This window comes from Eucalyptus grandis, chromosome 1, assembly GCF_016545825.1.
Source record: "Eucalyptus grandis isolate ANBG69807.140 chromosome 1, ASM1654582v1, whole genome shotgun sequence".
In the NCBI taxonomy this organism is placed as follows: domain Eukaryota; kingdom Viridiplantae; phylum Streptophyta; class Magnoliopsida; order Myrtales; family Myrtaceae; genus Eucalyptus; species Eucalyptus grandis.
Window position 1 is genome coordinate 10502832 of NC_052612.1, and position 12087 is coordinate 10514918.

The window sequence follows — 12087 nt, forward strand, 5'->3', positions numbered from 1 at the left end:
TCGCATGATTAAGTTGACTAAACACTCGAGATTAATAAGGTTAGGGTGGCGATGGCGAGGAGAATATTCCGGACGGTGGTCGAGCAATTGTGGCCCTGGTGATTGTACAACACCTAAAGCAAATTGATTGGGTTCTCTGGAGGGTTTGCCATTGGAGAGAGAAATGAGGAGAAAGAGAGAAAGGAATAACTGAAATTACCCCTATATCAAAGAAAGATACTTTAAGATCCACAACAAAAAAAAGAAAGATCATATCGGATGCAAAAGAGAGCTTTGGCTTCCACTTCTTTGGGTCAACGAGGTCAACCCAAGAGGCCATGCTTCGCTCCAATCAAGTAAGTTCCCCCTCCCCATTTAGTGTTGGCTTTCTGCATGCCACAAGCCTGCGTTGGGCCTCGCAACCTCCTCTAATGTTGGCCCTTTCATGCTTTTGGTCTATCTTTAACATTTTTTTTAGCAATCCATTATCAAATTCTAGGTTAAAGTTTTTCGCACATACACGATGTTAATATTTTAATACATTTTTTCACGAATATCTTGATTTTTTTTTTTTTTTTGTGCATTATTGACTAATCAAATAATTCATTATCGCTTGATACATTGTTACCGAAACTTGGGATTACGAATCAAACTCGAATGTGCTAGAAATCTCACTCCCCAAAAGGCAAACCCAGCTCCTTCACCGACTATACAATTAGATAACTTTAAAATTGATTATAGGAAAAATGTCATAACTTCATAGATCTTCGTGTATGACGTTTTTATACTTAGTTACGACTTTACATCGTAAAGTCGTGTGGTACAGTAGGTCTACCGTAGAAGTGGGGCAGATAGAGAGACTAGTGAGGCCATTACTGACTATTTGAATCTGAATTGTCATAATAGTATTCACTTTACCTAGTTTGCAAAATTGTCTAGAGGCAACTCTATGGGATTTCATGACCCCATATTGTAGACTATATAATCGTCATTGAATTTTGTCTGTGTGTATTTGTTTTTTGTAAGCAGTAACATCTAAGTAAGAAGGGTATATAGGGAAAATTATCTAAAAATTTCTAAACATATAGTATAGTGGCCAATTTAATTTTAAATATTTTGACAATTTGTCAAGTTAGTCCTTCTGGTCAATTTTGATCGGAAGCGCTAACATGAAGGTTTAGTCAGCAACCAACCATCCTACATGGCACAATGGCATTGGTGTGGATAACTTTTGCAAACTTTTTAAATTTTCTGGATTTTTTCTTTTCTTTTTCTTTTTATTATTCTTTTTTCCCCATTTTCCCTTCACCGGCAATTAGCAAGGGACTTGACAGCCTCACCTAGGAACGGTCCTCCTCACCAAATTAGGTGAGGGCATCTGCTTTGATGAGAGCAACCCTCCTTGGCCTCAGGCGAGTGTTGCCCTTCCTTGGGCCCAAGGGTGGCCCTCACTCGCTAGCCTAGACACAAACATCCCTCGTTTGAGGTCGACGAGGGTAGCTCTTACCTAAGGTTAACAACCTTTGCAGGCCATTTATGACGCCCGAGAGTGGCTAATAGAGGAAAAATGAACAAAAATTTAGAAAGTTTAAAATATTGCAAAAACTATCCACACCAGCATTATCCATGCCAAATAAGATGGCCAACACTAACTAAACTGACACATCAACAATTTATAACTAAAATTGACTGAAATGATTAAATTGGAAAATCATTTAAATGTTTAGAATTAAATTGGCATAATTAAAAAATTCATAGGGCTAAATTGAAAAATCTTCAAAAGATTTAGGACTAATTGGCACAATTGAAAAGTTAAGCACTGAATTGGCTACCGTATAATAAGTATGAGATATTTTGAATAATTTTTCGAAGGATATCAATCGTAATATCCCTTTACAAATTTTCGTCTAGCCTAATGGCTTTAAGAGTCTCTCTTTGATTCCTTCGATCGTGGAAAAAATGTCAAATTCAGCTCAATCGATCCTCCAAAACAAGCTACGGCTCTATATCTCATTGATTACCTTGATTTGATTTCTTGCACATTCTTTCTTTTTGCTAACGCTAGATCCCTCCCTTTCAACGGATGCATGGAGAACATCCCCTCCACAAGGATAGCAATCTAAATTATCGCCAGTAATGTGGTCCACAAATTTAATCTCCTTTTTAGACAAACAAATGTAGAACCGGTTGGTTGTACCTGGCTGTGTGCATAAAAATTTAGGATAACAAAAAGCACGGTGCCCATTCTACGATGAATCGGAATAGAAATTTTGTAGTTTCCTTGTAAAGGTTTTTGTAATAATAAACGTGATTCAACTCAAGATTCTTAACATAAATAAGAGGTCCCCATAGCCAATGCCTGAACGTTGAATCAAAAAAGTTTATCCAGAAGCAAGCGGCGCCTGATCGGTAGTCACAAGATTAACAGTCCATTCAGGAATTCAAACTCGAAGTAATGAGAGTGCAATCAACGGGGCAATTCTTTTGTAATGTATGAAGAAGTTGCACGTAATTTTCCGAGAAACGTCAGGAATATTTCCGAGAAATGCGTTATGGACGATCTTTGCTTTACGATAATTAATCAAGGTTTGCAAGATATTAGACGGGAGCACTTTATGGTAGACGATAAATGGAACGTTAATTGGTTCGCTGGCGCGCACTAGTTTTGCGACGTCAAGAATGGCGGCTAATCGAGGCCCATCGGTTCCAAATGTTTATTTCTTTAAGACCCTCATTTTCATGTCATATTCTGCTTTGGGCCCTTTTAGCGAAAATTTGGGGCGAGATTATGAATATGATTGGTTCGTTGGGATCCAGTTCCTATATCCATTATCATCGCGGGAATCCAAGTTTTTCTTTTCTTTTCTTTTTCTGTTTTCTCTTCTCTTTCTTTTATTTTTTTTTTATTCATTTTTCCTCTTTCACTGGCCCACAAGCGGGTGTCGATGAGCGTCGGAGTTCTCGCCTATGGTCAATGGAAAAAAAGAAAGAAAAAGAAAAATTTATAAATTTAAGAAACTTATATATGAAGATGGAAAGAAAAGAAAGAATAGAAAAACTTATAAAAAAGTTTGGAAAATTAAAAGACAAAAAAAAAACAAAAAAGTGTTAACATTAGTATTAGCCATGTCACGTAAAACGATGAGTATTTACGTTAACAATTACTAATCGATATTTATCAAAAGAATTACACTAACAAGTCGTAAAGCAAGTCTTCAGGCTCTCTTTTCTTTTTCCTTTTACACCTCACCACCCACCGACTTGCGCATCCACATTCGATTACTCCTATCCTCTGCTCCCTCTTTTGTTCTTTTCATCCCCCACTTTCTAGTTTTCTACCAACCGAAAGTTATCCTCGTGCCATACAGACCGAGTAAGAGAAACGCCACTTGGCAGGGAGCCGGGGAAAAGGATGCATAGAAGCACACTCGTATCGGTTGAGAACAACAAAAATCACAGCACAAACACTCGGACGACGATAACATCATCCTCGTGACTAAAAGAAGGCATTTCACATGAATGGTATTAGGGTGTGGTTCATATTCTGAGGAAAGTAGCGCGCTAAAATTCGGATGAAAATTCAATATTTACGCCCCCAACTCGTTACCTGAAAACCAATACACGCAGCTCGGTCAAACACAAATCTTCACTCTCTCTCTTTCCTTTTTCCTTATAATCCTCGCTTCCCACTAACTCGCCCATCCACGCTCGACTACTCCTGTCCTCTTCTCCCTCTTTTGTTCTTTTCATCCCCCACTTTTCTTTCACCAGCCAAACGTTCTCCTGGTGCAATGCCAGAACGTACAGAGGAAGGAAGAGAAACACCGCTTGGTATTGCTTGAGAATAATAAAAATATTCCCAGCACAACACTCCAACAACGATAATATCATCCCTGAGGCTAAAAAAAGGACATTTGTGTACCTGAAAGGTGTTCAGACGTGGTTCATGCTTCCCATCGACAGGAAGACATTTTGGCCTTTAGAAGTTTTTTGTGTCATCTATATATGTAAGCTTTCTCTCTTGTAATTGATAGTTGTAATAGAGAGATGAGAGGTGTTTATTATAATGAAATTATTGTCTGGATGGAACCCCAGTTTAATGATAAATCAAATAAAGCCTTATGTCTTGATTTATCTTTTCTGAATTTACTTTTTATTTCATTATATTTGTACGCCTAATCTTAACAGATTTGAGTAGCTACATGGAATCCTTAATTGGATGTAATCCTAGCTTAAGTTTTGACTAGTTGTTGCTAATGTCAGTACGGGTCCCACAGAGAGTGTGGCGTGACAGGGGTAATTTTCCGGGAAAATCAAGTCCTGGTAATTTTTCTGGAAAATCCGTCAGCTTCCGATTTTTGAAGTTTTCGGTTTCATGCGATTTCGCGCCTATCGAACATGCAACGAGCAAAAAACCAGCGTGTTCGGTTTGCCCAGTAACTTCCAATCTACTACCACTGCAAAAAAAAAAAAAAAAACATAAAACAAAAACAAGGCCTCGGTCGAATCGGAAAATGGCAATGCTTTATAGGCCTTTTGGATCAGACTGGATCGAATTGCGAATTCCTAGAGGAGCACGAACCGGCAAATGATTGGCCTCGTAGAGATTTTTAAAAGGTAAACTAAATAATTAAAAATCCAACACTTAAATTAGATTTACTTATTTGCTAGTTTTAAACAAAATTGAGTTGTCTGATTGCATTTAGTACAAGATCCACTTTATCTGGTAAGTATGGGAGGAGTTAATTGATTCGTTCAAATAAAAATAAAAAAAAGTTACTGTTAATCAAATCTGGCAAAATATATTGAGTCGTGTTGTACTTAGCTCTTAAAACATTCTACATTAAAAAAATAAAAAGAATTGATGCATCCTTTTATTAAATTTTAGGTTCAAGTTTTTCATTCTCACATGTACGGAGTCTTATTATTTTATCACATTTTGATTATAGATTGCATTTTCATGAATATCTGCTTTTTTTTTTTTTTTTGCCTTGTGGATTAATCCATCACGTTGTTATTACTTGATACCATTGTAACCAAAAGTCGGGATTAAAAGTTGGACTCAAATGTGCTAGAAATTTCGCACACCGTCAACTAGGTTTCCGGCTCCTTTGCCGATGGTACAATTGGCAATTCAAATTTGATTACAAGCGAAGCGTCGTAACATCATAGATCTCTGTGCATAACGTTTCTATACTTAGTTCCAACTCCACATCATGAAATTGTACATAGGTGCACCACAGAAGTGTAAACATGTTTGATACACACAAGAAGTCCAAGAAGATTCTGAATTTTGTCACGATGGTATTGAGTGAAATTGTACTGGTTAATAAGTATACCGCAGAACTGTAAACATGTTTAATACACACAAAAAGTCCAAGAAGATTCTGAATTTTGTCATGATGGTATTGATTTTGCCTATTTTGCAAAATGTTCTAGAGGCAGGCCCCCCCAAACATGTCTAATATGCACAAGGAGTCCAAGAAGATTAGGCCCAATGACATTCTTCTACGATGGACGTTTTCACTCATACAAGTGGACTTTTGGGCTTGTCTGTTGCATTGACAGGCTTTACTTATTTTTTGTTGCTTTTAGATTACGGTTTTAAATTTTTTACCTTTCGCGAATATTCGTAAAGACGTGGTATTTTTATTTTTTAATTGAATATTTTCCATATAGGACAATTTAAAAAATAGGCTCTCCTTTTAAGTTTCTTTAAACTACATCCTTAACCTTCTTACTAGAGGAACTTGATATTTAAATTATAGAGGTCTCTCTGATCTCTTTGTTAGCAAGAGGAAAATATCAAATTCACCTCAAAAAATCCTGCAAATGGAGTCACACCTCCATATTTTATTGATTACCTTAATGAGATGAATTAGGTGAATGAATTTAGTGTTCTAATTTTACCATTGATTTTGCTACCATTTTCTATCGTGATACATGCTAGCATGCAAATCATCCCCTCTATGAGAAGGGTAATCTAGTAAAGACCAGTTATAGAACCGGCTGTGCCCAGATGTGTGCATTAGAATTGAGGACACCAAAAAGCATAGTGCATATAGTTCGATTAATTGGAATAGAAATCATCGGCTAATTCAAGAAGTCACAATCTTTAGATACACCAAACATGACTTGACTTGCATTACTGAGATAGATAAGAAGATCCACGACCAGTAGCCTAGACGTCTAATCCATAAGTTTGTCAAGAAGCAAGCAGCGCTTGATCCATAGCCACAAGATTCAAGCCCTTAGTCATCCAATAGTAGCTGATTAATCCATTCATATCCAGTATTTGAAGAGCAATACAAATAACATTAGGATGTGACCATGCATCAAACACTATGTTTGCTTATTGCTCTTGAAACCACAGAGGAAATCATTGCATGTCACACTACTAATGAGGCCATCACTATGCCCTTTATAGGTTTTCCAAAAAAATAGTATGCATTTGCCATGAAAATTACACTTCAATTGATCCTAATCATTAGATAATACATATTAATGAGATAAAGCAACTACTGCAGAGAGATGATCATAAGGAATATCTTAGAATGCACATATATAACTCTTGGTAAGTTGACCCAATCAAACCCCTAATAAGAGCTTACCAGTGTGACAAAATTGAGTCCTGTATCATACTAGAGATGCCGAATTACTTAGCCTCTCTATCGAGCCAGCTTCACATTTACTTGTTTAGTCCCCAAATGGGTTTGATTATAGCAGATATCAAAAACATATCCATCTTTTAAACTCGTTAAATGGGTTCCAAATGCTAATTTGACCATTTCGGAGTTGTGGGGTATTGAGTTTTTATTAGCACTCTCTCTATGGTTGCTCTTTGTCCTTTTCTTGGTAGAAAAAAGGACAAAACTGTTTTCCTTAAGGAGAAGAATTGAGCTGATGCAATTCCTACTCTTCATTACACAAACATGAATCTGTCCGATGAAATGGGATATGAAATGGGATCATAACCCTAGACCAAAGCCGAAGATATGATGACAATTTACTTTTGTTCCAGCAAGTTATATTCACACCACATATATAATCACAGCGAAAATTCATTAAGTATATTTTTAGTGTGGATGTCCCAATCTTTGTTCTCAATTTTTCCACAAGATAGGATAACCAATATTATGCCGCGAAGAAATTGACATTGGAGGGAGAAATTTCAACATACTTAAAGATGGGAAGCCTGATGTTGACCTGTAAGGTTGTCCTAATGGCTGTACATTTGTATCTGCTGAAGGCTCCATTTGGCTCAATGTGGCATTTTGGGGATTAAGACTCTGTGATCGTATTGGCAGCGGAGCAGCAGTAATGCCTTGATTTCCTGGAGAGAGATTAAAAATAAATTATTATCCCATTGATGAAGCCCGTAATAGACAAGCCAAGAAAGGCAAGTCTCCTAGGTGTGGGATCAATATGGAGTCCATAAGTTCCTAATGTTGTGATTTATACAGACAGTTCAGCTAAATAGATTTAGGTCCCAAAACCCACCTGAAGAACCAATAATTAGGGCATTGCAATCACATACTTCGTGAGAAACGAGAATGGACAACAATGCTCCTCCCTCATAAAATATTTCATCATATTCTTAATTGACTGTACGCTATTTATGGAACAGTTGATTTTAATCACCTCCAAACCTATATCATTGGAAGCCAGTATATTTCCCTCCCAAAGATGTACGCTACTGTGAAAGGTTTTAGTTGCAACATATCACTTTGATGATCTAAAATCACAAAAAAAAAAAAGTGGCTACATCTCAGCTAGTGTTTAATTATAGGAAACTTTTTCTTTTCCTCGTAGTCAATTAGAGCACATACCTTCCACTGTGGATGCTGAAGTTCTCGGAGGTACTTTCAAACCAACATCACTGCCCAATCTCGCTGGAGGCGTATTGTTATGAGCTGGATGGCGGCATTGTTGATCTCCTAGAACTTCACACAGAAAAGAACACGAGATCTTCTCTGACATGGAACTTGAAGAAGCCTCAGCTTCGTATGGTGTGACATCATTCCAATTCTCATAGGCCTTTTTCACCAATTTATCTGCACAGACCTGGAAGACTTGAAAATTACTACTTCCTCAACCAGTCGCTTTATCAGGGTTATCTTACACACTAGGTGACTCAAATAATTCAGGCTGGACTCATATGGATATCAAAGGCACTAAGAAGATGTGTCTAATATGTTCCCTTTTTTTCTCAGACAGAGCAAACAAGGTAGGAAGATGCAAAGTTGGTGGTCAAAATACCAATAAGGAAAATCATGGACATCAAGTTCACAGAAGTTGATGAAAGCAACAAAAAGCATCTCGACTTGAAAGTACCATAACATGGTGAATGAGTCAAAAACTTAGAACTCTGTATGAGCATACAGTGCTCCTAAGCTGCTAACTGCACTCCTCATGTTGCGGACGGTGGTTGTGGTCCCACAGAGGGTGCTTCTGGTGATGTCTTCTCAAGGGGTGAGAGTAAAAGAAGAGGACAGCCTTTGGAGGAGTTTGAATTGGATGTGGATGGAGATTCATTGGTCTTGGTGCTGATGGGGATTGATGAGGCAAGATTCTCTTTTTATCAGTTCCACTGTTGCATCGTTTGGAGGTAAACAGTGAGGAGGATGTCTCCTTTTGGGTGCTTAACAATATCAAGGCTGTTGGCCAGATCCTTGGAGTCCCCTTGCGAGCGTTCCAAGATACAGCCATGAGTCTTTTCGAGGAGCTTGAGAATGGAAATGATGGCCCTGAGCATTTTAAGTCCTTGAAAAAAATCAACGAATTGAAACGCCTTCAGTGTTCCACCAATAATGATAAAACTCCCGACAGAAGAAGGAGGTTGTGAGTGTTAGCAGTGGAAAGGACTCTTCATTGTTTATATAAAGGTCAATATTAGGTCTTGGACTGTCAGGGGGCTGAATGATGGAGACAAGAGAATGGTGATAAAATTTTTTAGTGGAGACGGGACATAGTGTCATTAGGAGACTAAAATGGATGATTGTCAGCTGGATGTTGCCAGGAAAACTCTATTCTGAGACTTCGGTATAATGGAAAGTTATATGTGCATGTAAATGCTTTAAACGACATTGTAGATGATTTATATTGTAAATGAGCTCTTTTGGTGCTAAGCTTTTCTCTACATGGCTTTGCCCCCCTTTTGTGCCCATTTTCTTTTACCTAAAAAAAAAGAGTAGAAAGTTATCATCAGAGAAACTCTATTTTGTGTTTGTTTTTGCTTTTCCCCTGGCTTTTGCAAAGCTGATTAAAACAGCTTAGCATCAGAGACACCCCGTTAGGAACTCGAAATTGCAATCATCAACAGAAAATAATCACTAATTCAACATAAATGAATGCACTGAATTCTTAGAAACATCTATCTGATTAACTATCATGCCTACGCTATATTGACAATGTAGATAAAATTTTAACTGATAATCTGAGGTCAGAGGGTGTCCCTTGCAGATTGCATGGCAAATACCAGAAAAGGAAAAATTTCCCAGGTACCTTCTGCTCTGGAGAAAATATGTCAGCAGCATAATACATCCCGCCCGTAGTTAGGCCTCTGACTTGACCAACGCTGTTGAATATAACACCGCAATCATTTTCATTATACACGTAGAGTTTCCCATTCGGAGTGCAAGTTTTTGCATGAACTAGGAGGGCTTTCCACTTCTTCTCTGTCATGCCAAGAATCTGCAATGAACAAATTCGTCATTACTCTTCTTGGTTTAGGGAGTTCAATCCAAATTGAGAACCATCTGCAAAATCTCACATCTCTCAGTTTCTCAGGGTCCATGGAGAGTCGTCGTAAAAACTCTTCCACCTTACATATTCCTGTATCAACCAGCTTCTTGTGAAATGATCCATCCTTCGCGATGCTTTCCAATCTCCAGATGTCATCGTCAGATGCTGGTGGATAGTGTTTCTTGTACGCTGTAAAGTGAGTAGAGGATGAAATTGCAGTAATACCAAGATCAATAGGCCAAACAAAACTTGTTGTGCAACTAAAAAATCTCTAAGCTATTAGGTGAAGTTTTGAGACAAATTAGCTAAGGAAGCCCTTATTCTAGCTTCACTCAGTTTAGTGAGATTTTCCCATCTTTGGCAATCTTCTTCAACCACCGGACTTCATCATCCGATACAGGCGGATGATGTTTTTTATCCTGCAAAATGAAGAGAAAAATGTCAGTAAGGTCTCAGTCGCTATTAGATTAATGAGTAGCAGCAAACATCGATAGGCGTGCAAACCTCTTCTCTAAGACCTTGATAGCTCGTAATAGAGTATGGGCACGACACTCTTTGCGCGGTACAATAATAACAATTATTCCCTTTCCTACAAGACTAACCTACCAATATACAACATCGACAGGCGTCCAGCGATTTCTCCCCCTAGAATACTTTTTGTTGGATACAACTTTATTTAAAGAGAAATGGTAAATAGTGGTGGGACGCGTCCGGTGGCTGGCGACCGGCGATCGGCGGAGGCTGGTAGCTGACGACCTTGGCAGAGTCACAGTAGCGGGGGAGGACGAGGCCGTCCTTCTCGAGGGCGAGCTTGGCGGCCCTGATGTTGCCCTCGCAGAGCATCAGGAGCTCAGACGGGCACCAGGCGTGGTATGACCCGCCGTCGCCCCCATACACCTTCTTCGGGAAGAGGAGCAAAGCAAGCGAGGCTACGGAGTGCGACGGAGGAGAGAAAGAGGGAAAAAGGGAAGCGAAAGGAGAGCGAAAGTGAAGCGAGCTGAGTCAGCAAGGGGAAGGAGGTTGTGAATTTATAGAGGGGAATCGGAACGGAGTCGAGAAGAGCTAGTGGGAGGTTTCCGTTGCGTTACCTGAATCGTAGCGGATGACGATGGTGACGAAGATATGACGTTACTTAGAAAGAGAGAGAGAGTGACGGCAACATCTGCGCGAGGGAGGAAGGGAGGGAGGGAGGGTGAGTCTCGGCATGTCAAGGACCCACCCAACTGCGTCCCTTATTTCCCGCGCGGACAGTAAAACTGATTCGATCTGTCTTATTTAGATGTGTAACCTTGTTTTATTCTTATCCTTTTCTTTCTTTTTTTTTTTAAAATTTTTAATTTCTTTTTCTTTTTCCTTTTAAAATTTCAAGTTTATTTCTGATGCAGTGCCTGTTATTGAGATTGTAATAAATAAATAAAAAATACTACTTTGGTCTTTTCTATTATACATATTGAATGGAGTTATTATAGGGACTTTCCCATATCAGTTTAACAAGTTTTATGATTTCACCATAAAAATGCAATACTGCAAAAATTATTATGCATACCTTGTGTCCTACGTTCCCTAACAGGAAAGACATCTATTTTTACTTCTCAAATTCTTCTACTCAAATTCTTCTAGTCTTCACTTTGAACCTTCTATTAAGCATCTGTTTTTGCTTCTCAAATTCTTCTACTCAAATTCTTTTAGTCTTCACTTTGAGCCTTCATTAGGCATTTTTGCTTCTCAAATTCTTCTGCTCAAATTTTTCAACTCAAATTCTTCTAGTCTTCACTTTGAGCCTTCTATTAGGCATCTGTTTTTACTTCTCAAATTCTTCTACTCAAATTTTTCTCGTCTTCACTTTGAGCATTCATTAGGCATTTTTTGCTTCTCAAATTCTTCTGCTCAAATTCTTCTACTCAAATTCTTCTAGTCTTCACTTTGAGCCTTTTATTAGGCATCTGTTTTTGCTTCTCAAATTCTTCTACTCAATACTTTGAGCCTTCTATTAGGCATTTGTTTTTGTTTCTCAAATTCTTTTGGTCTTCACTTTGAGCCTTCTATTAGGCATCTGTTTTTGCTTCTCAAATTTCTACTCAAATTCTTCTAGTCTTCGCTTTGAGCTTTCATAAGGCATTTTTTGCTTCTCAAATTATTCTGCTCAAATTCTTCTACTCAAATTCTTCTAGTCTTCACTTTGAGCCTTCATTAGGCATCTGTTTTTGCTTCTCAAATTCTTCTACTCAAATTCTTCTAGTCTTCACTTTGAGCCTTTTATTAGGCATCTGTTTTTGTTTCTCAAATTCTTCTACTCAAATTCTTCTAGTCTTCACTTTGAGCCTTCATTAGGCATTTTTTGCTTCTCAAATTCTTCTAGTCTTC

The 12087-nt window shown here is 38.2% G+C and overlaps 1 protein-coding gene and 1 long non-coding RNA gene across 2 annotated transcripts; both read right to left on the minus strand.

The window, feature by feature from the left end:
- Positions 1–6953: 6953 nt before the first annotated feature.
- LOC120293076 lies at positions 6954–8552 on the minus strand. Its single transcript, XM_039311817.1, has 3 exons — positions 8314–8552; positions 7809–8043; positions 6954–7312 (listed from the first exon to the last, which is right to left on the minus strand). The coding sequence occupies exons 1-3, from the start codon at positions 8314–8316 to the stop codon at positions 7083–7085; spliced, it is 468 nt and encodes a 155-aa protein (XP_039167751.1). The 5' UTR covers positions 8317–8552; the 3' UTR covers positions 6954–7082.
- Positions 8553–9500: 948 nt separating this feature from the next.
- On the minus strand, positions 9501–10600 carry LOC120288298. The gene is made up of 3 exons (XR_005546675.1): positions 10228–10600; positions 9752–10142; positions 9501–9672 (listed from the first exon to the last, which is right to left on the minus strand). It is a non-coding gene; the product is annotated as an uncharacterized LOC120288298 (long non-coding RNA).
- Between the last annotated feature and the right edge of the window lie 1487 nt (positions 10601–12087).

Coding starts and splice junctions, on each gene's coding strand:
- LOC120293076 (XM_039311817.1), bottom strand. Junction 7,313..7,808: donor TTCAGCATCCACAGTGGAAG/GTATGTGCTCTA, acceptor ATCTCTCTCCAG/GAAATCAAGGCATTACTGCT.